Source organism: Herpailurus yagouaroundi, unplaced genomic scaffold (genome assembly GCF_014898765.1).
Source record: "Herpailurus yagouaroundi ecotype Mexico unplaced genomic scaffold, PumYag 182, whole genome shotgun sequence".
Lineage (NCBI taxonomy): Eukaryota > Metazoa > Chordata > Mammalia > Carnivora > Felidae > Herpailurus > Herpailurus yagouaroundi.
This window is the reverse complement of record NW_024412413.1, coordinates 4426201-4451310: the sequence shown is the minus strand read 5'-3', so window position 1 is coordinate 4451310 and position 25110 is coordinate 4426201. Positions and strand designations below refer to the sequence as shown.

At 56.3% G+C, this 25110-nt stretch overlaps 2 protein-coding genes across 3 annotated transcripts in view; both read left to right on the top strand.

Moving 5' to 3' along the window:
- The first annotated feature begins 9753 nt into the window (after positions 1–9753).
- Positions 9754–17337, top strand: UPK3A (uroplakin 3A). The gene is made up of 6 exons (XM_040490579.1): positions 9754–9884; positions 10909–11064; positions 12178–12454; positions 13529–13611; positions 15371–15503; positions 17012–17337. The coding sequence occupies exons 1-6, from the start codon at positions 9833–9835 to the stop codon at positions 17157–17159; spliced, it is 849 nt and encodes a 282-aa protein (XP_040346513.1). The 5' UTR covers positions 9754–9832; the 3' UTR covers positions 17160–17337.
- A 6576-nt stretch (positions 17338–23913) lies between these two features.
- The window catches only part of FAM118A (family with sequence similarity 118 member A), a 29072-nt gene continuing 27875 nt past the window's right edge, over positions 23914–25110 (top strand). Inside the window, exon 1 of one of the 2 annotated variants that reach the window (XM_040490576.1) lies at positions 23914–24014. The gene's annotated coding sequence lies outside the window, so the exon portion shown is untranslated. The remainder of the gene's footprint in view (positions 24015–25110) is intronic. The other variant, XM_040490577.1, reaches the window with a different exon arrangement.

Genomic DNA, 25110 nt, shown 5'->3' with positions numbered 1-25110 from the left:
CCGCCCGATTCTAGGCTCCCCGAGCCTCCCCCTAGCCTGTTGTAGGTTTGTTTGTTTTTTTTTTTTTAATGTGTTTCTGTGTGATTATTTGATGAATGTCCCCTTTTCCTAATACAGAGCATCCTGGGCGCAGGGGCTGTTTCCCCCTGCAATGTTGGAATAATGGTATTCCCAGCACACAGTTGTAGGCACTTTGTAAGAAGTTTATTTATTTTTGAGAGACCCAGAGACAGCGTGAGTGGGAGAGGCAGAGAGAGAAGGAGAGAGAGAATCCCAAGCAGGCTCCATTTCAACCCGACCCGGGGCTGGGGGCTCGAACCCCGGAAACCGTGAGATCATGACCTGAGCAGAAACCAAGAGTCTGGCGCTTAAGCCCCTGAGCCACCCAGGCGCCCCAGCACTTAATAAGCGCTTGTCGAATGCATATTCCTTTGAAGGAAGGAATTAGTGAGGCGGTTTATCCTACAAGCAAGTGCGCTTAAGGAGCTGAATTTTTTACTTTAATTTGGATGACCTGTGAACAGCACGTAGTCCGGCGGCTACGGAATCGGACACGCGGGTCTAGAGAAAGGGGCGGGGCTCAACCATACGGATGGATTTGAGGAGCAGCCGCAGACCCGCCCCTCCCGAAACACACCCTCCTCTCCCCTCCCCTCCCCTCCCATGGTCTAGATGATGCGATCGGGTTATTTACTGCCCAGGATCTGCTTATTCAACCTTTACCGGCTCACTTAATCCTCACAATTGAGTCCTTTGTTATATACATTAGTTACTGATTTTATTATTTTTTTAAAGTTTATTTGTTTTTCAGAGAGAGTGAGCAGGGGAGGGGCCGAGACAGACAGAATCCCAAGCAGGCTCCGTGCTCACAGCACGGAGTTCAGTCTGGGGCTCGAACCCAAGAACCGCGAGATCATAATCTGAGCTGAAATCAGGAGTCTGACACTTCCCCGACTGGGCCACCCAGGCGCCCCATTCCATGAGTCTATTTCATCCTTAGAGCAGACCCATGAGGGAGAGATTATGATCATTTCCAAATGAGGACATCGTGTAGCGAGTATTTTATTTGCCCAAAGCATAGCCTGCAGGGGCTGACAAGTCCCTTGGGCTTAACCTGGGTGCCTCCTGGCCTGAGTATTTTATTTGCCCAAAGCACAGCCTTCAGGGGCTGACAAGTCCCGTGGGCTTAACCTGGGTGCCTCCTGGCCTCCGGAGGGAACTGTCTAGGGAGCCCTGAGGCATTCACGGATTCACAAGAACTAGTTTGTCCTGCCTTTCCGGACAGGGGGTGGAGTTAGGGTGGGGACGCGACACTGAAAACTCATTTTAGATGTGTGGTTATTGGCAGGGTGTTCAGATACAGGAGTAAAACCCAAAGGGCAGTGTCAGAAAACACCAGATTGATCGAGATGTGGGCACACATAGGGCAAGAACAGGGGTTTCTGAGCCTACCCTGCTGAGCTGTGCTGCCTGGCTGTCCCCCGGCTCTTCCCTCCGGGCCTTGGTGGCTGTAAACGCACACGGGGCGGGGCTTCCAGCTGGCTGGGCAGTGCCTGGGTTGGGTGGGCTTTGAAAGGGGGTGAACAGCAGTTAAATCAGGCCGAGGCCTGGAGTACAGGCTCCCAGTGCCCAGCCATCACCCGAGGTCTGGGGGTGCCCCAACCCATCCCTCCATCCACAGCCCCCGCCCCCCCACCCCCACCCGCAGAAGTCCTGAAACACACAGTCAGCGTAACAGAGCGTAAACAGAACCAGCGGCCTGGGAAGCAGGCTCAGCTTCCAGCAGGAGACAGAGGAAGCCACTGCAGCTTGTGAATCCTGTTTTCTCCCCTGTAAGGGCAGGGGTGGGTGTGGGGGGATGAAGGAAGGAAAGCGAGAGAGGGGGGAAGCGCTTGGAGCTAGAAAGTCAAGCCTCTGACCCACCCAGGTTGGTTGGGGGTGAGGGGCCAGTGGGGACTGAGCCAAGGGGCAGAGGGAGAGCAATTCGGAGCCAACAAGGACCACTTGGGGCCGGGCAAGAAAGGGCCCCATGCCTGCCAGCCTCCAGATCCCACAGATAAAGAGAGATTAATGTCTAATCCAGGTTTCATTCCAGAGATGGACAAACCAGTTTGCCAAGGCTCAACCAGAGAAGCCTCACCTTGCCCACCCCTCCCCCGCCCCCTGCCCCGGGCATGGGGGTGGGCCCCCCCCCCCCCAGCATCCATCTGACCTTCCTGTGCCTCGAGGCAGAGCCCTTGACCTTGACTCTCTGTGGCAGGAGCAGTGGAGGATGGGGCTCCAAGAGAGTCTCCAGGACCCAGCGGGTCTGAGGGGCTGCCCTCAGTCCCCTGCGCCCTAAGGAACTTGGGGACATTCGGTAAATTCGGGTTGTAAATCAGTCCCCTCACCTCCTGCCACCCTCAGGTGTCCCTGGGTGGGAGAAGCTGTTGCTGGCCCCAAGAGATCCCTGAGACTCTAGGACAGAGGACCAGTCTCGTAGACCCCAAAGTGGACGCCGTCGGGAGCAGGACGAACATTGTAGATGGATCACTGCTCTGGGCTCCGGGTGGCCTGTTCTAGCCAATTTGCTTCTTTCCCAGAGCCTCAACTGGGAAAAAGGGAATCCAAAGGTCTAAAACTGACATCTTGATTCCCTGTCCCCTCCAGACCCACTCTTCCTGCGCCCCTCATCTCCTTTTACGGCCACTCCAGCCGGTGGATGGTGGAAGGTGGCCCAGCCTTCAAAATATATCCTCAGGGGGAACATTCCTCCTGCCCCCGCTGATGCCAACCTGCTCCGTACCTTGCCATAGCTCCTTCTTTCATTCATTCAACACTGATGGGCACCGGAGTCACTAGAATAAAGGAGACTCCGTCGTGGCCCAGGGGGGGCTCTTATTCTGGGGCTTGGGGAGCAAGACACGCCAGTGGAATGACGTCATCAGCGCTAGAGAGGTCGTGCGCGGGAGAGCCCCGGAAGGAAGACCCCCCGGGAGAAGGACGGATTTGGGCTGGGCCTTGGAGGACAGGGGACCCCCAGGCAGGATCGTGGCCCAGGCACCCCAAGCAGCGGGCACAGGGGAGGGGCCTTGAGAAAGCATCAGCTATTGATATCAAAGTTGGGGAGCACAGAGAAAGCTCTCATTTTTGGAGCCACAAAGGGCAAAAGAGAGAGCATGGGGAGCTTGGGGACATGCCAGCGTCCAGTGGGGCTGGTGGCAGGGGTGAGGGGAGAGTGGGGAGGCAGACAGGTTGGCGGGAGCTGACCCACCATGCAGGGCCTTGGGCGCTGGGGTAGGAAGTGTGGCTGTATCCTGAAGACCGCCAAGGCCCCCAAGGGGGTTTTCTGCACAAGGGAGGTGACAACCAGATTCATATTTTAGAAAGGCCCCTCTGGAAAAAATAGTTTGAAACAAGAGACGGGGGGCAAACCATAAGAGACTCTTAAATAGAGAGAACAAACTGAGGGTTGATGGGGGGGAAGGGGAGGGGGAAGTGGGTGATGGGCATTGAGGAGGGCACCTGTTGGGATGAGCCCTGGGTGTCGTAGGTAAGTGATGAATCATGGGAATCCACCCAAAGCCAAGAGCACAATGTATATATACACTGTGTGTTAGCTAACTTGACAATAAATTATATTAAAAACAAACAAACAAAAAAAGGAAGTCCCCGCTGGCTTCTGGGTAGAGATGCACTGGAGGGTGACAGGTTAAAGAGACCCAGGAAGAGGCAGGGTGGCATAGTGGTTAGGGACTGGGCACTGGGGTCTCATGACTTACATTTAAAATCTGCTTCCTACTTCTTACCTGGGGGCCACTGGACACACCTATTTGTCCAGCATAGCGGCCGACGCTGGATGCTGGGGTTAGAGACTCTGTTCCAGAGAGATGTTTACATTCTAGGTCCTCAGCCTCAGTTTCCCCATCTGTAAACTGGAGGCAATAATCATACCCGCCTCCCAGACCAGATGTGATAAACGAGTTAATATAAGTCAACCGCTCAGCATAGTCCCTGCCCCCGGGGGGCTCCTGCTGTTACTGGTTACTGGTCCAGGCAAGAAGGCACGGACAGAACCAGTTGTGTTCCCCCAAATGCACATGCTGAGGTCCTGACCCCCGGTATCTCTGAAAGTGACTGTATTCGGAGACGGGGCCTTTAAAGAGGTACTTAAGGTAAAATAAGGTCTGGAGGGTGAGCCCTAATCCAACGTGACTGGTGTCCTTAGAAAAAGAGGAGGTCGGGGGGCGCCTGGGTGGCGCAGTTGGTTACGCGTCCGACTTCAGCCAGGTCACGATCTCGCGGTCTGCGAGTTCGAGCCCCGCGTCGGGCTCTGGGCTGATGGCTCGGAGTCTGGAGCCTGTTTCCGATTCTGTGTCTCCCTCTCTCTCTCTGCCCCTCCCCCGTTCATGCTCTGTCTCTCTCTGTCCCAAAAATAAATAAACGTTAAAAAAAAAAAAAAAAAAAAGAAAAAGAGGAGGTCGGGACACAGGCACACAGAGGGATGTCCACGTGAGGACACAGGGGGAGGACGCCCAGGAGAGAGGCTCAGAAGGAAGCAGACCTGCCCACACTGTGATCTCAGACTTCCAGCCTCTGGAACCGTGAGAAACAAGGTTTCTATGGCTTAAGTCCCCAGCCTGTGGAATCTGTTTCTGCAGCCCTAGCAAACTGATACACACACCAGGCAGCGTAGCAGGACCGGAAAGGAAGACACGGATATGAGTCGCTTGGCGGGGGGGTGCGGGGGGGAACTCGTGTGCCCAGCACACAGTAGGTGCTCATTATCTGTTGAATATGGTTGGATCTGGCAGGACAGGGACCGGGAAGGGAGGGCTGAGGACGGTCGAGAGAAGGCAGGACAAACCCGATGGCACTGGGCAGAGGCAGATGAGAGCTCTAACCACCAGCACTGCCCAGCTCCCAACCCCCAGCCACACAGCAAACACTTCATGCTTCTGCTCTGCCAGGGGCCACCTTGAGAGCCCACATTTACTGAGAAAGACACTAAGGCTTTGGAAAGGGGCAGGGACTGCTCCCGAGGGAAGCAGGGGCAGGGGCCTCCGGGACCGCCAGGGTGGGGACGCTCTGCAGGACAGGTGGCTGGAGCCTGGGAGAGAGGTGGGAGCTTCTGGGAACAGCCTGGAGCTGGTGGTGGGGGGGGGTGTGGATGGCCAGGCTCCCAAGGCTCAGGGCTCAGGTTATCTTACATTCATTTCATTTTGTTTTCACCTGACTGGATCCAGGGGCACCTGAGTGGCTCAGTCGGTTAAGCGTCTGACTTCGGCTCAGGTCATGATCTCACGGTTCATGGGTTCGAGCCCTGAGTCCGGCTCTGTGCTGACAGCTCAGAGCCTGGAGTCTGCTTCGGATTCTGTGTCTCCCTCTCTCTCTGCCCGTCTCCCACCCATTCTCTCTCCCTCTCTCTCTCTCTCTCTCTCAAATATTAATAAACATTGGGCACCCGGGTGGCTCAGTTAAGCATCCGACTTCAGCTCAGGTCAGGATCTCACAGTCCATGAGTTTGAGCCCCGCATCGGGCTCTGTGCTGACAGCTCAGAGCCTGGAACCTGCTTCGGATTCTGTGTCTCCCTCTCTCTCTGCCCCTCCCGCACTCATGCTCTGTCTCTCAAAAAATGAATAAATGTTAAAAGAAATTTTTTTAAATAATTGAAAAAATGAATAAACATTAAAAAAAAATAAATAAAACAAAGTGACTGGGTCTCAGCACTTTGGAAAGTTTCCAGGACTTTTCAGACGTAGCCAACACTAAAGGCAAGAGCTCACTGCGGTGAGGGTTTCTGGCAACTTCTCTGGCTTCTAAAGAAAAGAGTCATGGAAACCAGAGGCCCAGGCCTCTCTGGTGCTTGGAGAAACATGTCGGGGTCAAGAATTTCCCACCCGTAAATTCCCCACGCTTCAAGTTCAGAGGAGGTCTGCGCAGGGCTGGGGTTTGCATAACCTCTCACATCCCAGCTCTTCCTGCTTTGCGGCCTCCTGACAAGCTTGTCATCTGGGCCAGGGTTCACGAAGATGGTCTGATGCACCGAGACGCGCAAACAGATGTAAAGTCAGACTGAAGCTCGGTGCCCTGGAATTTGCGTGATCAAAAAGGGAAATTAAAAAAAATATATATATATATATATATATATATTTTTTTTTTTTTTTGGCAAAAACGGTTTTGGAATGTGCACCCCGGGGCGCTGGGCACAGGAACCCCCTGTCAGGGCCTCCTGGTTCCCCATTTCCCTCCACACACACCAGCATGGTGTCTCCCAGCCAATGTGCCACAGTGACCCCATTTCCCCTTGCACTTGTCCCTCTTCAGAATTCACCAAACAAAAGTCAGCATCTTTGAAGTGGATGTTTATAAATCCAAGACTTTTTTTTTTTTTTTCCCCAGAATGTTTGGAGGCCTTAGCAGATTATTTTAACTCTTTTCCCCAGATGTTCTTGCCATATTTGGGCAAGACAAGAGACAGGAGGGCTTTTTTTGTTTGTTTTTTTTCATGAGAAACTGCACTGTCTGGGAGAAGGCCACGGGTGCCTGGGTCTTCTCTCTCTCACGGGCGATTCTGGGCTGAACCTTCACGAACAACTCAACCAGGTCCTGTTCCAGTCCAGGTACACAAATGATCATCGGACGGGAAATGTCAGCCTGTAAACATTTTTGGAGGAACCCCCCAGCACCTTGCCCAAGAGATCGCTACCTCTGGGGCAGAGACTTTCTGTCACTTTCTGTCTCCCAGAGATAAGGGTCTGATCATCCACTCGGCATGGCAGGGCTCGGGGCGATCGGACTCGTGCCCATTTCACAGAGGGGAAAGCGAGGCCCAGAGAGGGGAGCAGCGTGTCCGGTTTTTAAACACATCTTCGCGTGGGCACATTTCAAATCTATAGACACGTTTCAAGAACAGTATAATGAATATCCATGTTTTTTTTACCAAATGTTAACATTCTGCGACATGTGCTTTCTCTCTCTTTCTCTCTGTCCCTCCTTATTCATGTATCTGCTCTCGCTTCGGAGGTGGTGACATCGTCCGGCATGTAGCTCCTTCTACGTGACCACGATACTGTGACTGCATTCTGGAAATGGCAGATCTACTCAATATTATTATCTGATACCCATTCCATCATCTGGATCCCCCTCATTGTCCTACTAGCCGTAATAGGGCTCTTTGTAGGTAGTTTTCATCCAGGAATTAATCAAGGGTCACCAGGGGCAGTTGGTGGTTGAGCCTCCTTCAGTCTTCAACAGTTGTCAGCCTTTTGTTCTGTGTTGTGTTTGCCTCCGGCTTTGCTGATATTAACGTTTTCAAAACACCCAGGCCAGCTGGTTTGCAGGAAGTCCCTCAATTTGTGTTTGTCCGGTTGTTTCCTCTTGGTCTGATTTAGGTTAAACTTTTGGGATGGGAACACTGCCAAGAAGATCCTGGGCCCTTCTCAGAGGCATGACACCAAGGAAGCACATGAAGTCAGTCTATCCATTATTGGTTATCTTACGTCTGATTACTTCCCTAGGCTGTTGTCCCCAGATTCCTGCACATCTTGTTCCTTAAAAAATCTTTCACCTATGGGGCGCCTGGGTGGCTCAGTCGGTTAAGTGTCCGACTTCGGCTCAGGTCGTGATCTCGCTGTTTGTGGGTTCGAGGCCCGCGTCAGGCTCTGTGCTGACAGCGCAGAGCCTGGAGCCCGCTTCGGATTCTGTGTCTCCCTCCCTCTCTGCCCCACCCCCGCTTGCACTCTGTGTCTCTCTCTGTCTCTCAAAAATGAATACACATTCAAATTTTTTTAAATTTTATTTTTTAAAATTCACATCCCAATTAGTTAGCATATAGTGAAACCATGATTTCAGGAGTAGATTCCTTAATGCCTCTTATTCATTTAGCCCATCCCCAAACATTAAAACATTTTTAACAAAATGTTTCATCTATGGTTTTAACATTCATTGAGATGATTATTTCTTGAAATCGGTTATTACCAGGATGTTTGCAAAATGGCGATTTTTGGTTTGTCATTCCTTGCACATTTATTAGTTGGTGTTCTCCGAAGAAAAATGTTCTCTTTTACAACATTTAAAAAATGTTTTTTTAATGTTTTTATTTATTTTTGAGACCGAGAGAGACAGAGCATGAGCAGGGGAGGGGCAGAGAGAGGGGGAGACATAGAAACTGAAGTGGGCTCCAGGCTCTGAGCTGTCAGCACAGAGCCCAACACGGGGCTCGAACTCACGGACCGCGAGATCATGACCTGAGCCGAAGTTGGACGTTCAACCGACTGAGCCACCCAGGCACCCCATACACGTTTTGTTTTTACTTTTTAAGTTTTTTAAAGGTTTATTTATTCCGAGTTCGAGAGAGAAAGAGAGAGAGAGCAGAAGAGAGGGGCCAAGAGAGAGGGAGACAGACAAACCCAAGCAGGCTCCACACTGTCAGCACAGAGCCCAATGCAGGGCTCGAACCCACAAACCACAGATGACGACCTGAGCCGAAGCCAAGAGTCAGATGCTCAAATGACTGAGCCACCTAGGCTCCCCTGTTTTATAACATTTTTTAAAGTGCCAGTATTGGCCCGCGGATTCATGTTTCACCCAAGGGGCTAGATTTGTTACTTTTATTCTTTATTTTGTGTGCAAACTTTCCATCTGGCCGCTGGGCGCCCCTTCAAGCCCCTTCTGGGCCTGCACCTTGGACATAGTCCCATCGTTTTCCAGTACTTTAGTTTCTAGGCTCCTCCTGACATTCTCTGTCCCAGCCCGGAAGTTACCATCTCTCCCAGGGGGCCCAGTGCCTTTTACTGGGGAAGGCTTTTGCAGGACCCAGAGTGCTAAGTGACTGTGGCTAGGCCCTTTGAGCAGACAGAGCTAGGGAGTTGCTATTTTTATCTTAGCAATACTACCAATTCAAAACTCCCTGAGTTCTCCTCCCCCCCCCCCCCCCCGGCCCCCCAAATCTCCCTCGTGCTGTATTGAGGACCTGGGTCCTGACACCAGTTCTGGGGCACACCCAAGCCGCTGCAGAACTGCTCTGCCCTCCCCACCCCTGCTTCACTCCTGCGGTCCAGGCCTTGGCTACAGCTCTCCCTGCCTTCACAGTGCTCTCTACAAGGGAGCACAGTCAGACAGGCCTCGTCAAGTTTCTAGGTAGTTTTCTGCACCGGGTTATGTCGTTCATGCTATACCCGGATTCCTTACTTTCTGTTAAGTTTCCAATTTTAGTGGGGGGGGCCCCCCCCCCCGGTGTGGTGATTTATTTCTTATATGTAAAATACAGTATTTAAGACACTCTTGGAGATTCCTGACGCTGGAAGAGTGTGTGTGCGGCCTGGAGAGTCCCTGGCCGTCCACCTGTGAACCCCAAGGGTCACAGCGGGGTCTCTGGAGAGCTCACAGGCCCGGGACCTCGTGGTCTCTATGACAGCGCTTTTTCTCATTAGCCTGTTTAATCTTCACAGGAGCCGAGAGAGTATCTGGCACCTAGTAGGGTCTCCGTAAACAGCCGTAGGAATTAGAGGCCCATTTCACAGGGTGGAAGCCGTGGCTCAAAGAGGGGACGTCTTGCCCGCAGAGGTCTCATTAGGGAAGAGACGCCGTGAGAGCGCCGCCCCAGCTCCTTGCACACAGTAGGCGCTTCGGTGGAGACGCGGGGCGGGCCTGTGCCCCGGGAAACCAGAGTTCTGGGTAGACGGGGCGGGGCGTATGCAAATAGCCAGCGAGGAGGCCGGGGATTGGCCGGCGCGGGCGGGGGCGGGGCGCGCCGAGGGAGGGCCCAGGCCGCCAGGTGCGCGGACCCTGAGAGGCGCGGTGCCCGCTGGACCGCGCGCGCCCCGCGCTCCCCGCGGCTGGTTCAAGGCCATGCTTCCGCTCTGGGCCCTGCTGGCCCTCGGCTGCCTGCGCCTCGGCTCGGGTGAGCGGGGAAGGGGAGAAGGGGCCGTGCCTCGGGAGGGCGGGCAGCTGTGACCTGGGCCCTGACCCTCCCACAGTCCTCAGAGGAACCTGGATGCAAAGGAGCATTGGGAACGGGGAGCTTCGCGTGTTCTCTCCAGGAACGGGCACGCCTGCCTGCTCTGTGCCAAGCCCTGTGGATCCTCTGGGGATTCGGGTGTTGCTAACAATAGACCACACTAACTAATAAGCTTCCTCAGGTGGGATTCCAGGGCTCAGGGATCACAGATCCCTGTGATGGGTGCTGTGAGAGACAGACGCACAGGGGGGCTGCGGGAGAGCAGAGAAGGGGCGGGACTAGACCCTGGAGAGGCCCGGACTGGCGGGGATGGAGGGGCATTGCAGGGGAAGGGGCAGCCCCCGCAAGTTCAAGGAGGGGGGCAGTATGGTCTATCCTGGGAACCTCCCGACCACTGTCCATCAGCGTGGCTGGAGCATGGGGTGGGGGTGGGGGTGGGTGGGGGGCGTGCTTTGGGGTGAGGCCGCAGGCCCAAGGAAGCAAAGCCCAGAACCTCAGGACTTTGATGCCCCTTCAGAGGGGCTGGACTGTGTTGGAGTCCCTTCCAACGCAGTGGGGAGCCACAGAAGGGGCCCAGGAGGAGAGTGACAGGGTCAGGTTTGCATGTTAGAGAGCAGAGAATGGGGGAAGGGTCCACGTGAAGAGAGTGGAGCCGCTGGACTGGGCTGACTGCGTGAAGAGATGCTTAGGAGAGGCAGTGGGGTTCTTGGCAACCGAAGAGAGAGAGGGCAGCAGGGGGCTGGACCGCTTGGCTTCAGGGGGCGGGAGGGGGGGGGTTGGGGGGGCAGGGGTGCCACCTGTGTCTGAGACAAGTTCCTGAAATGGCCCTCGGGGAGGCCGAACCCCAGTGCCCGGCACACTCTGGGTGTCGGGAACCCTGTGCAGACATGGGGTGGGGGGCAGAGTGTGCCCAGGGGTGTGGGCTCTTCTGCTGGGGGTCAGCTCCTGTCCTCACTGCCTCCTCTAGGTGTGAACCTCCAGCCCCAGCTGGCCAGTGTGACCTTTGCCACCAACAACCCGACCCTCACCACGGTGGCCTTGGAAAAGCCTCTCTGCGTGTTTGACAGCTCAGCGGCCCTCGATGGCACTTTTGAGGTGTACCTCTATGTCCTGGTCGACTCAGGTAAAGGCCTTCTTCCCGCGGGCCGCACTGAAAGGGGCTTTGACCTGTCTGCAGGGAGGAGGAAGGGACACGGGTGGCGGGGTGCTTTAGCACCGGAACGCGACTACCCCCGCGTACCTTGCTGCCAGGCAGCCCTGGGGGCTCCGTGCCAGCCCTGGGCGGGGAGCTGAGGCCACAGGTATGGACTCGTCCCCGAGAAGCGTCCAGTCTAGCGGAGAAATAAAAGCAGCACCAGTCACTGAGCACCTGCATCGTGCTCAGTGCTTCCCACACCTTAGAGCTAATATTGACAACCGGCCGGCCGGACAGCTGCTAGGATGCCCACCACAGAGCAAGGAATCAAGGCTCGCAGAGGTGGAGTCACTCGTGGGAGCCCCCGGGCTGGAAAGGGAACCCAGATCACTGTGGTGTCTCAAGCCCCGGCCCTTCCCCAGGCTCCCCGAGGTGGTGCCTGATTGGGGTTTGCGAGGGAAACCATGCACTTGGACCCACGTGCTCTGGCCCGGCCTCGCCTGCTCCCTGGGGCGATCCTGGGCTTCTGAGGGAAAGAACCCAGTGACGACCTCTGACATTTCTGGCAGCCCGTTCAGGGCCATCATTTCATTCTTTCAGCCGACACTTCCCGCCTGCCTACCTGCGCCCGATCTGTGCCCACTGCAGGGGGGTTCTCTCCCATTTTACAGACCAGGGCCCAGAGAGGTACAAGGGGTTGTCCAAAATCACCCGGCAAGTAAGGAAGGGACCCAACGCAGGTCTGTCTGCCTGCATGCTGTTTCCCCTGTACCGTGGCACCCTCTTTTCTCATTTTACGGAAGATCCAGGGCTCTCAGGGGAAAATGGTGGAAGTCTGTTGGGGCGGGAGGGTCTGTAGGAAGAGGAGGTGGGTGAGAGCCGGGAGCCGGGCACGGCGCCCGAAGCCGAGAGGTGATCCCGTCTGCCCCCTCCGTTGCACAGGGAGCCCTCGGAGCAGGGCTGAACCTGCCTCGGCCTGGGACGCAGGGCCCAGCATAGCGCTGGCTCAGGGAGGTTGTCCGCGGGTATTGGGTGGATGGCTGAGTGAGTGCCTTTGAGCTGAGCTGGCCAGGAATCTCACTCCCGACCCTGTCTCTGCAGCCAGCTCCAGGAACGCCTCCGTGCAGGATGCCAAGACCCCGCTGAGCTCCACCTTCCAGCAGACAGAGGGGGGAAGGACAGGCCCCTATAAGGCAGCGGCCTTTGACCTGATCCCCTGTGGTGACCTGCCCAGCTTGGATGCCATCGGGGATGTGGCCCGGGCCTCGGAAATCCTGGACGCCTACCTCGTCAAGGTGGGCGCCAACGGCACCTGCCTTTCAGACCCCAACTTCCACGGCCTCTGCAACCCGCCCCTGTCGGCGGCCACGGAGTACAGGTGGGTGTGGGCAGCTGTGGGTGAGTGACCGTCATGCCCCAGCCCTGAAGGGCCCAGAAGGGCCGCGTTTCTTGTACCAGGACTGGCCCAGGGCTCACGAAGGGGCCTGCTTCGGGGCGTGTGACCATGCCAGGGCCCCATGCACTCAGAAGGACCCCTCCTTGGCTTAATCCTCTGCCTTTGTCATCTTGAAATTCTTTTATTATTTTTTAAATCTTTTTTGTTTTCACATTTGTTTATTTTTGAGAGAGAGAGAGACACAGAGACAGTGTGAGAGGGGGAGGGGCAGAGAGAGAGGGAGACCAGAATCTGAAACAGGCTCCGGGCTCTGAGCTGTCAGTAGAGAGTCCGACACGGGGCTCGAACTCACGGACCGTGAGATCATGACCTGAGCCGAAGTCGGACGCTCAACCGACTGAGCCCCCCCGGCGCCCCCCCCCCTTTTTTTTTTAAGTGTTAAACTAGAGGCTGTTGATTTTTTGGTTCTCAGAATATCCGCTGTTTTAAACTGACCATGTATGAGACCGTCAGTGGGCTCTTGGTACTTTGTGCTGATTCTCCTTTATGATTAGAAACACTTGATTGGGGTTTTCTACATAAAAATATAGCCCTGTCCCAGGAAAGTTGAGTTGGGAATGAATATTATTCCTTTTTTTTTTTTTTTTCTTTTTTAAAGTCCCTTTTGTGTGCCAAGGACCAAGCTGGGAATACTGGAAGGCAAAAATACCACCAGGACAAATGGGTTAATACTCAGCCAGTATGCTACAGGCCTCGTATAGATAATAGAGAAATGGTGGGGGCGGGGCTCCCAGAGGGAGAGCTGACAGGAGGGCCGTTGGTCCCTTCCCGGAGGCTTCCCGGAAAGAGTCCAGGGGCAGGAATATGGGGCAACGGTGCCGATGCCAAATCCAGCACTGTCCTGTCGCCCAGAGCCCACCCTGTGGCCGCCTAGATTTCCATCTCCTAGAAGTACCCCGTCTGTCCCCCAAACCTGTCCTCCCAACCCCTCCCACCTGCCGGTGGCCGGGGCGCACAGGATGAATAGAAGTCGCCCTTTCCTCTGTCTCCTTGCAGGTTCAAGTACATCCTCGTCAACATGTCCGCGGGCTTAGTACAGGACCAGACCCTATGGTCCGACCCCATCCGCACCAACCGTCGTAAGTGGTGGTGGGGGGGGGGAGGGCTGCGGGGCAACCCTCAGGGGAACCCGGGGAAGCAGACTCAGCCTGTCATGGGGAAAAGTCTCCCCAGATGCAGGGCGGGCTGTTGGGTTGATGAGGAAAGTGCATCTTTAAAAAAATGTTTTTTAATATTTATTTATTTTTTTGAGAGAGAGAGAGAGAGAGAGAGTGCGTGCATGTGTGTGGGGTGGGAGGGAGGGGCAGAGAGAGAGGGAGACAGAATCCGAAGCAGGCTCCAGGCTCCGAGCTGTCAGCACAGAGCCGGGGCTCGAACCACGAAGCATGAGATCATGACCTGAGCTAAAGTCGGACGCTTAACCGACCGAGCCACCCAGGGCCCCAGAGGTGCATCTTAAAATGGTTTACCTGACACTTGCCCCCTCCCTTGTCTGAGGTGTTGTGGTGGGTTTTGCTGGCGTAACTGAGGTGGGTGTGGCGTTTGTCCTGCATTCCATCCTGACCCCCCCACCCCATGTTGAGTCCAACCCCACGGTAAGCTGACGGGCCATGCAGTAGCTCTGAAAGGTAGCTTGAAGTCACATGGCTAGTGACGGGTGTGGACAGGGCGTGTGTGCATGTGGCTGGGGTGGCTCCCCGCCTGCCCATGCGTTGTGGCCGTGGGACCAAGAGTCCCAAGTTCAAGCCCAGCCTCTGCCCCTCACTGCTGTGTGAACCCTTCAGAACCTCAGTTCCCACATCTCAGAAGTGGGAGGAAAAACCCTTGGTCTGCCTCCCCAGCCGGATCCCTTTGAATTATCCAGGCAGAAGCACCAGGCCCAGTTCTTTTTGGGCAGGGCCCGAGGTCAGTTTGTGGGAAGACTGTGCCCTTTGGGACTAGACAGACCGGCACGTAAACTCGAGTCTAGAGTCCGAGTGCCCTGGGACAGGAACTCAATCTCCCTGAGCTGCAGAAAGTGATCTGTAAGTTGTTCACTGAGTTCTAAAGGGTGACTTTGGTAGAGGGGTGGAGGGGTTCTGTTAGACCAGGGCCCTTTGCCTCATCTTTAAAAATTTTTTTAAAAATTTTATTTTTGAGAGGGTTTTGAGAGAAAGAGAGTGAGCAGAGGAGAGGCAGGCACAGAATCCAAAGCAGGCTCCAGGCTCTGAGCTGTCAGCACAGAGCCCGACGCGGGGCTTGAACCCACCGACCACGAGATCATGACCTGGGCTGAAGTCAGATGCTTAACCCACGAGCCACCCGGGTGCCCCAGGCCTCATCTTTAATTGCGGATAATCCGTATCCCATCCATTTCACCAGAAGAGTTGAGTTAGGTTGTAATTTAAAATTATGCAAAAGGCCAGGGACACCTGGGTGGCTCAGTCAGTTAAAGCCTCGGACTTTGGCTCAGGCCATGATCTCACAGTTCGTGAGTTCAAGCCCTGCATCGGGCTCTGTGCTGACAGCCTGGAGCCTGCTTGGGATCCTCTGCTCCTCTCCCTCTGGCTCTCTCTCTCTCTCAAATTAAGTAAACATTTTTTAAAAATAAAATTATGCGGAAAGACAGTTAAGAGAGGAAGAGACGAGACACGCGAGGTAGTTGGGACGTGTGGGTGTGGAACAAGCAAGATAATTCCGCCTCAGACCTGGGGGGGGGACAGACACCGACCCGGGTCCCTGCTTCATCCTGAGATCTGTGGCTGCCAGGCCTGGGGGTGGGGGGGGTCCCCTGTGTGTCCCTGGGAGAAGGCTGAGGGGTGCAGTGTCTGGGGAGTAAGTGGGCCCGTGTCCCGTTAGCCACCCCCTACTCCGCGATCGACACGTGGCCGGGCCGGCGGAGCGGGGGCATGATCGTCATCACGTCCATCCTGGGCTCCCTACCCTTCTTCCTGCTCGTCGCCTTTGCTGGTGCCATCGTCCTCAGCCTCCTGTGAGTAGCCGCGGGCTGGAGGGTGCGACTCGGGGTGCACACCAGGCACGCTCCTCCTCGAGCGTCCCCCCCCCCCCAGGCAGGGGAGAGCCCAGAAGGCCATGGAGCTGCCGTCCACCCCGGGGTGGGGGCGGGGCCGGGGGCTGGTGAGAGGGGAGCAGTGTCCTGGGGTGTCCGAGGTCAAATCATTCAGCTGGGTAGGGAGGGGCTCGGTACCCGGGCTTTGCGGGCAGCGTCCGGCTCTGACACCTCTCCTTCTGTGCCTCAATTTCCTCATCCGGGCGACGGGGATACGAATAAATACTATCCTCTTTGTGGAGTCTTGAAGGTTAAGTGACATAATCCCTAGAGTTTTCAGGGCAGCACCTGGACACTCAGGAAATATTAGCTTTGTTGTCGTAGTTCAGTTCACCTACTTGCTGTAAGATGGGGAAACTGAGGCCCAAGGTCACAACAGCCAGTTAAAACAGAGTTGAGCTCAGAGCCCTGGGCTTCTGAAGCTACCAACAGCTCTGATGTTGGACGAGGACTTGAGGTCTCCCGTGGGGGGTCCGTCGCAGCTCACAGGGCTGCCTGGTGGGAAGTCAGGTGTGCCCACATTCCACTCGTCCTGGGACGATGGCGCAGGGGGGAGAATCAAGGCACTGGCAGGTGCTGTGGGAATCTAGAGGAAGGGGAGGAAGGTCCTGGCTGGATCCCTGCCAGGGAGGGCTTCCTGGAGGAAGGGGCAGGAGGAGCCGAGTCTGTACGGGGATGAGTCGTCAGGTCCTACGCAGAGTGCTGCTCAGAGAGAGGGAGGCTCTGAAGGGGGAGAGGGTGCCTGCCCCAGTGCTGGTGGGAGGACAGATGGGAAGTCCCCTTGGAGCAGGTGAAATTAAGGGGACACAGAGACCAGCCAGGTGGGAAAAGCCCTGTGGGCTGGGTGGGGGATGGGGAAGGGGACAACGAACTTGCAAATCAGGTTGCCCTCTGCCATTTAAGTCCTTAAAAACACAAATAACAGATGAGATTAGTCACTAGGAGACTGGTCTGTCTGGTCGGACTTGGGAGCCCTGGGTATGTCCCTCCCTCCTTGTGGGCAGCACATTAATCTGGCACCAAAGGTCCCATCCCAGCCCCAGCGACACCAGACTGCCCACTGTTACCCCAGCCCTTCCTGTCACGTGCCTGGAATGCCTTTCTCAGCCCCCTCCTCCAGGAAGCCTTCCTGTCCGTTCTGTCTGGTCATTCTTTCCTGTGGCCTGTCTTCCACAATCTTAGCTCTTTGGGGATTTGGGACGGCGGCCTCCAAGTGTCCAGCTCATGACAAGATCTGTAAATCGTCTGTTCCCTCAGTTCCAAAGGGGGTGCCCCTTCCCTTATCCCGGGGCCCTGGCACGCAGTGAGGGCTCTGGAAAGACTGGTCTCTGGCCGAGGGCAGCGTCTACGTAGAAAGGTCCCTGAGCAGCTGCAGGGGTTTAGGCTTGCTCTGTGCCCCTAACCCTTACTCTCTTCCTCTGCTTGGTCAGGGACACGGGCGGTCCTGACATGGAAACGACACACGACTCCCAGATCACGCAGGAGGCCGTCCCCAAGACCCTGGGGACCTCGGAGCCCGCGTACACGTCTGGGAACCGGGGGCCGCCGCTGGACAGGGCTGACGTGTATTCCAGCTAGCTGCAGGACTGAGCCCGGCCCGGCTCCTGGGCGGGAGGCCTTCTCCCCACTGGCCTTGGCCAGGGGGTGTGCGGGCAGCCGGTGCCCTGACCCCACCCACGGCGGAACAGGGTGTGTTGGCCCAACCTGCGGGAAAACTGTTAATAAAATCTTCCCAAGGTTTTGAGTTCCAAATGAATGAGGGACAAGACAGATGAATGAATGCTTGAGTCCGTGTTGGGCGGATTGTGTCTCTAGAGGGTGGGGGCAGGGGACTGATTTTCCATCAGAGTGGAGGGGGTGAGGGTTAGGAAAACGGGTGTCAGAACCCCTGGAACATCCGGAAGATGGAGGAAGCAGCACCCCCCTGATCGCCTCCCGTGAGCTGGAGGGGTCCCGAGAGACGGGCCGGGCGTGCAGTCACTAGATGGTGTTTGGGGTTCGCTGACTCCGAGGTGCTTGAAGCTGAACTGGGCCCCACAGGGGCAGCGGCCATCAACTCTTGTGTCCCCCAGCAGCCATCTCCTTCTCTCCGGGGCTCAGCTTCCTCATCTGTAAAATGGGCTGATGTGTAAATGGCTACTTTCAAAGCTCCTTCCCTGCTTTCCCTGAGGGCACCGCGGTGGGCGGGCCGAAGAGGCTTCCGGAAACAGAAGAGGAGCACTGAGTCCACTTGTGGGGGTGCCGCAGGGACCCTCCTACTCCCGCTTCCCGGCTCAGATGACTCAGTTCTCTCTTCTGAGCCAGGTAGCAAGACCACTTCCCTCTGGGGAACGTGCAAAACGAGTCATGGTTTTCCCATCACGGAAAGGAGAAATTTCTCCGAGCAGGGCTGGGTTAAAGCAGGCACGCTAACCTGTCAGCTGTGAGGTTGACAACGCTCCTGAGAGGCGGCGGTCTCCCCGCTGGCCTTCATCAGCAGTGGCTGATGGGGTCCACTGAGACCACCAGATCTTCCTCTGGGGGTACGGATGCTGAGACCAGCACGGGTCCACCAGCGGGTTCCAAAGCCAGGAAGGCAGGAGGCAGAAGCTGTGAGAAGAAGCCTAAAGGCAGGGAAGGGTCAAGAGAAGCCAAAGCGGCTGAGGGTCCATCAGGGTGGCCGCGGCCACGGGAGCTGCGAGGAATCCAGTCCCTGGGCCGTGGGGAGGAGGGAGAGGTGGCACAGACTGGGTAGGCTCCGGCCAGCTCTGGATCCCTCGACACTGTATTCCAAGCCCAGGAGCACTAGCCTGGGCGGCCACTGTGCTTCTGTGCTAATTCGTCCTCCCGAGCCCTGCCTCCAGTAGGGCTGTGCTTCCAGAGCTCCTCCAGGAGAAACCCCAGCGGCCGCAGAGGGGAGGCAAGGCTTCCGGAAGTCTGCCCTTGTTAAAAATTCCTGCAAATGTGCATTTTGGTTTTTTTTTTCCATTTTTTAACAAGTAATCTCTACGCCCAGTGTGGGGCTCGAACTCACAACCCTGAGATCAAGAGCCGCACCCTGCCTTCTGTTTTGTAACATGCCTGTATTTATTTTAATTGAGGTGGGCTTCACATAACACACAATTAACCACTTTAAAGCAAACAGTTCAGTGGCATTTAGAACATTCTTGATGTTATGCAACCATCACCTCTGCCTGGTTCCTGAATGTTTCCATCACCCCAAAAGGAAACCCTGTACCTATCAAGCAGGGACTTCCTGTTTCCTCCCCCCCACCCCCACCCCCCAACCCGAGTCCCTGACAACCACCAGTGTCTCTGGACATTTTGTACCCACGGACTCATACGACGCGTGGGCTTTTGAGTCTGGCTTGTCATGTTTGAGTCTTTGGTCATGTTTCTGAGGTCCAGCCACACCGTAGCAGGTGTCGGTGCCTTGTTCCCTGCTCATTCTCTCTCTCTCAAAAATAAAGAAACATTAAAAAGGAAGAAGAAGAAGAAGACAGGGCGCCTGGGTGGCTCCGTGGGTGGCTGGGTGGCTGAGCCGTCTTCGGCTCGGGTCATGATCTCACGGTTTGGGAGTTCGAGCCCCGCTCTCGTGGGCTCTGTGCTGACAGCTCGGAGTCAAAATCTTTGTGTCCCTCCCTCTCTCTCTGCCCCTCCCCCGCTCACGTTCTGCCTTCTGTCATGCTCTCTCTCAAAAATAAATAAGCATTATAAAACAACAAAAAAAGGCGACTCGTGGAGCAGCTCCCAGCCTGTACCCAGAAGCCCCTGCACATACTCACATCGGCCACGTAGGCAGGGCTTCCCCACGGCTGCTCGGAGCCTTGGCCACACGCCCTGTGACCTCCAGGACAGGCGAGCACAGGAGGCGCGGGGGGTCGGTGCCACAGAGCCACCGCCAGCCTCCGCATCTTCCCTGGAGGCCGCCGGGGGCCGGGTTCCCATCCCGGGTTCCCATCCTGGGTTCTGATGAGGTTTAAGGCTTCCTGCCTTACGGTGCTGCTGGAGCAGGAAAGTTCAGTCCAGGAGTGTCCCCCTACTCATGAGGCAGTGGTCTGGCCCCTGGTGATTCTGGGTCAGCCTGCAGGATCACAGGGGGCTGGGGTCTCGCCCGGCTTTCCTTGGCTGTCTGAGTCTAACAAGGAAATTCGTTTGTTCCCCACCGAATCTGCCAGCCTGGCCTCGGCAGGCCTGTTACGGCATAACCCACAGACTTTCTTTTTTGTTTTCTTTTGACTTGTTTTTTTTTTTGGGGGGGGGGGGACGCGCAAGTGAACGAGGGGCAGAGAGAGAGAGAGAGAAGCAGGACTCAGCTGACGCAGGGCTCGAACCCACGAACCGCGAGATCGTGGCCTGAGCCAAAGCCGGACGGTTAACCAACTGAGCTGCCCAGGCGCCCACAGAGGCTGATGCGCGGAGCACACATGATGTGAGAGGCCCGGGGACTGGCTGAGATCACTTAAGGGGGATACAGAGACTGCAAAGGACCGAGCGCGTCCGCAGTGGGGCCGGGATGGAGGGACGCCCAAGAGAACAGGAGGAGAACTCACCGGAAAGCTGCACCCTACCTTCTGTGACCCCGACGCGGTCTCTGGCCTCTGTTCTCCCGCTCGGCCCCCGAACCTCCCCATCACTGAGATGGTGACAGTGTTGCTCCCATGTCTCCAAAACCTCCTCCCCAATACACACTTCTGTCCACAAAACAGCCTCTCTGGGGTCCTTCGTTTGGTCCCTCCCGTGCAGCACCGGGGGAGAGAAGGGAAACCAGCGTCTTTCAGAGGGTGGGTTGAAGGGGGAGGCCAAGGCCCTGCTAACTCCCAGCCAGCTCTATCCCGTCGGAGCAGAAGAACCCAAGCAGCTGGGCGGGGAGGTGGGTGGAAGACATCGCGAGTGGTGCATGCGTTCTGGGCTGCACTAAGAAGGCTCTCGGAAACTCGTCATTGTAAATACCCACAGGAGCGATTTTCCTGGCCCCTCCCCCGCCTGCCCCATGGCTGAGATGGCAGGACCTTCAAAATGCGCTTTCCATCTCCGCATAGACACGGCCTCACCTTCCCTCCTACCCCAGGCGTGGCTCGTCAATGAACTAATCACATAGACGTGCTGTGTGACTTGGGGCAAGGCAGTAACCTCTCTGGGCGCCCTTGACCTCATGGGTGCAGAGAGGGTCGGAATGCTTGGGAAGCCCGCTCAAAGATAAGTGATTTTTTTTTTCCCTCAGATCTGATCAATCACAAAGTGGTGTCATTCAGTTCAACCCAATAGAGCCCTGAGCCCCAGGCTTGGGAAAGCTGGCCAGAACAGAAATGCACAGACGAATTGTCAGAGCAGAGCCTTGGACAGAGCACGGTCTGGCCTTAAACACACAGGTCGGGCTAGAAGTCCCGTCGGATTCGGAGGTATGATCCCCTCCCCACCAATCAGGGCCGGAATAGTCAGGAGGGCTTCCTGGAGGAGAAGGTACTTTTCTCAGATCCCTACCATCTCTAACCCAGCTCCTGAGCCCCGAGGCTGTATCCCACGGCCCTGTCACAGGTAGATAAATGCTGAAACAATAGGAACAAGGTCTCGGGACGTTGTGTTTCTTGTTCTTCCATTTTAAATTCAGGATTCTGAATTTTACAAGCGACACAGCACCCTGGCTGCTTGAAGAGGACCGAGGAGGCTAGGGTGCTCTTTGGCGGGGCCTCAGACCTGTGCCCCGGTTACTGATCCCTTGAGCCTCCTTCCAGGCCCCTCCCCAGAGCCCTCTACCTGGCTGGAGAGGTGCCTACAGTCACTATCCCCCCTCCTTTGTGGGTCGTGTGACAATCCGACGATGGACATGGAATTATTGTGGGACGTCTCTGCCCCTGGGAGCTCAGGAACACTCGCCGGGGGCCCCTTGGCACACAGGGCCCTGCTACTGCTCGACCTCGCCCCCAAAGCTCACCCTCTCTTCCCACCTGCACTGAATGGCTGTGCCCTGTACGACAAGCCCAGGCCTCGGAATGCGAAGGACGGTTCAACCTTCCGTGGCAAGGGGCAGGGGGAGAGGTCTGTCCCAAGTCACACGAGCTCTCATCGCATCAAGAATGGCCCAGGGGAGGAAACTGTCTGGACACAGAGGCATCTGTCCGTGTCCTCCAACGCAGCTCCTGCTTCCTTCCTCCATCTTCATTCGGCTCTCCATGCAGCAGTCAGGGATGCTGTGAAAATGTCCTGTCCGCACGTTGGCTGCTCCTCCCCCCACCTGCCGGTGTCCCCGTGTCTCCAGGTGTAGAAGCCAGAATCTTCCCACGACTGGGAGAGACGTCCTACCCTGAATGCTATCGGCTGCTGTCACTTCTCTCTGGCCACGGCATTCACCCAAGGAGGGGCTCTCGGGCGTTTCCAGTTTGGGGCTATTCTGAACACAGCTGCTGTGAACCTTTATGTGAGGTTTGCCACCAACACAGTTTTCATTTTTTTCTCCCCTGGGATGAACACCCGAGGGTGTAATTGTTGGTCTGCACGTTCACTTTTGAAAGAAGCTGCCACGCTGTTTTCCACAGTGGTTGGAGACCATTTACGGTTCCCCCAGCACTGGATGGATCCTCCGGTTTTTCTGCATCCTTCCCAGCATTTGGTGTTATCACTATTTTTTATTTTAGCCTTTCTGATAGGTGGGCACACCCCACCTGCCCAGCAGCAGAGTGTGAGTTCTGGTTCCTTCGCACCCTAACAACACTCAGTATGGTTAGTCTTCTTAATTTTGGCCATTTAATTTTACATCCGTATGTAAGGCTATCTCTTTATGGCTTTGAGTTGCATTTCGCCAGCGGCCAAAAAGGTTGAGCATCTTTTCAGGTCCTTATTTGCCGTCCCTGTATCTATACTGATGAAGCATGTGTTCAAGTTTTTTTTTCTTTGTTTGTTTTTTAATTGGGTTGTTTGTCTTCTTACTATGAGTTATAAGAGTTCTTTCTATATTCTAGGTTGGGTCCTTAGAGAAATGTTTTGCAAATGTCTCCCCAGTCTGTGTATTGCCCTTTCATTTTCGTTCTCCTGTCCGCCCCTCACCCAACTTCCTTTTTCTTTACAGCCTCGTCACGCCCTGACAGGTATGTTTATTGCTTGTGTTCCCTTCTACACAGACAGCTCCATGGGTTCAGGGGATGTTTTTCCTGCTCTGTCCTTGGCTCCTAGCACAGTGCGTACTCAGGACATATTTGTTCAGTGGCCATGCCGGGCTCCCTGGCCATATCCCAGCTGCTAAGGGGCTGGAGGGGCACATGAGCTGGTGTGTGGAGACCTTAGAGTGGGCTGTTGCAAACTTCCAGGTCAGCAGTGAGGAGTCCTCAGCTGGGGCATGGGCACGGGCGGGGGTGGGGCAGAAAAGGGCTGGAGAGACTTTCCCAAGGTGCACGTGCCAAGCTCCCTTCCTCCCTTCTCCTGCCGGTGAAGCCATCCCACTCCGCACACGCCCCACCTCTGCCCGGTGCTGGATCACAGCCCTCCCTGCCTGTTGGCCTGCCCAATGGCAGGGCAACACAAGTTTCTACAGGAAATTGATGGGGGGTGGTGTCCAAAAGGTATAATTAGCTCCCTTTCCATCAGTGTCTACAGTGCATGTGTAATGGAGGGGGTGTATACACAGAGGGTGAGGGTGTGTATGTGCCCTGCCTGCTATCTATGGAGGGTGTGGTCCAGGGTATATGATGTGTGGACATCCGGCCTCTCACACCAGCGCGGGGCATCCGTGCGTTACGTGGGTCCTTCCATGCAATAAAGTGACAGGCTCCTCTCCAGGATGGAAGGATTGTTGGCTGGTCTCTGACGTCTTTTCTGGTCACCCCTCCTGGGACCCTGTCTGTGACTCTGGGCCTTCTCTCCTTTCTGACAGTGCAAAGCTCCCTGTGTGGCCAGACAGCCCCTGGCAGCAGTCCCAAGCAGATGCTTGCTCGCCAGCTTGGCTTAGATACTCTGAGTCCCCTGGGTCTGGTTTTCAGTCTGTTGAAGGGGAACGATAATACCGCCTGCATTTGGGGACTGTGTGGATGAAGCAGGATGTGCGTGAGAGTTTAGAAGGTGGCCCTTAGCAGGTGCTCAATAAACGGGAGCGAACACACGCGCACACAAGCACGCCTGGTCCCTGGGCTCCGGGAGCTGAGTCTTGCTGTTTCACCCACAACCATATTTACTCCTTTGCTCAACGCACACTAGGACACACTCAGGCCGGCTGGGTGGAGGCTAGGACGCAGACAATTATAGCCCGCAGCGCCCAGCGCGCTGTGACACACACACACACAGACACACACCAGCCCACCAGCGCCATGCCAGTCCCTTATCTGCCCTGACAATGCTCCAGGCAGCCAGGTGGCACTACCTCTCAGTAATTTTCCACAACTTGAGAGAAGACGAGCCTCTCACACACTTTCCTCTTAGGGTTGCTCTGAGGACTGAACGAAGGCACGCATACAGCAGGCTCAGGTGAGTGCCTGGCACCACCCAGGAAGCCCACCTCTGCCTTGTTTATTACGAAGCCACGGTTCCCCACAGTGCTCTGGGCACCACCCCCCCCCCCCCCAAAGTTCACAGGCTGCTGAAACGCATGAGCTTCGCCGGGTGGGCTGGGGGGATGTTAACAAGCAATTAACGCCAGGCAGGGACAAAGATGCCAAGGAGGGAAGGAAGAATCATCAGCTCTGGCTGGCTTGGGCAGGGCAGGGAGAGCGGAGCTGGACAGGCTGCGCAGAGGAAGTGGTTTTTGGTCCAGTTGGGTCTTGTTCGCGGAAGGAGATTTCCAGGGGCAGAGAAAGGGGGGAGGGAGCCACTTGAATAACAGGCGACGAGTCCAGCTGCGTGTTCCCGTGCCAAGTGCAACCACGCGTGATCTTGAGTTCGCTCAAGCACCCCGTTTTACGGACGCAGACCCTGGGGCACGAAGGGGACCCGAACCCAACTGTCAGACCCTGGGGAAGGGCATTTCTTGATGAGGGGAGAGCGCGGGGGTGGGGGTGCACTCGCGCATTCACAAACGCCTGGCACCGACCGCCCGGCTCCGTGCTAGCTGCTGGGGACACAGGGGGGTCCTGCAGGCAGGGTCCCGGTTTTCTCGGGCAGGGAGGCAGCAAACAACAGGCGTGCGCGGTTTCAGAGACGGAGGAGGGCTCTGCAAGAGCAGAGCGCGGGGCTGGGGCCGGGGGCCGACTGCTTCAGGTGGGCAGGGGGCTCCGGCCAGGAGGCGCATTTGGGACCCGCAGCGCACGCGTCAGGGGTCGGGAGCGCCCACGCCGCGCGCGAACGCGCTTCGGGGCGCGGCTGCCGAGCGGCGCTTCCGGGCTCACAGAGACGCTCGCCGCGTCCCGGCAAAGTGCGCCTGCGCCCATTTTGCAGATGCGAGAAGCGAGGACGCGCAGCCAGCCCCGGCAGGGCGGCGGCGCGGACGCCGGGTCGCGGGCGCGAGCTCCGTGCGCGCCCTCCTCTGCGCCTGCGCGGGAGAGCCCGAGGAGGGGGCGTGGCTCCGGGGGCGGGGCCGGCGGTTTTGGGGCGGAACCTCCGCGCGGCTACGGCGGGCGTGCGGGGG

Excerpts from the sequence above, each read along its gene's own strand:
- UPK3A (XM_040490579.1), top strand. The coding sequence starts at position 9,833 with ATGCTTCCGCTCTGGGCCCTGCTGGCCCTCGGCTGCCTGCGCCTCGGC. Across the intron at positions 9,885-10,908 it reads CTGCCTGCGCCTCGGCTCGG|GTGTGAACCTCCAGCCCCAG; the intron begins GTGAGCGGGGAA and ends TGCCTCCTCTAG. Across the intron at positions 12,455-13,528 it reads TCGGCGGCCACGGAGTACAG|GTTCAAGTACATCCTCGTCA; the intron begins GTGGGTGTGGGC and ends GTCTCCTTGCAG.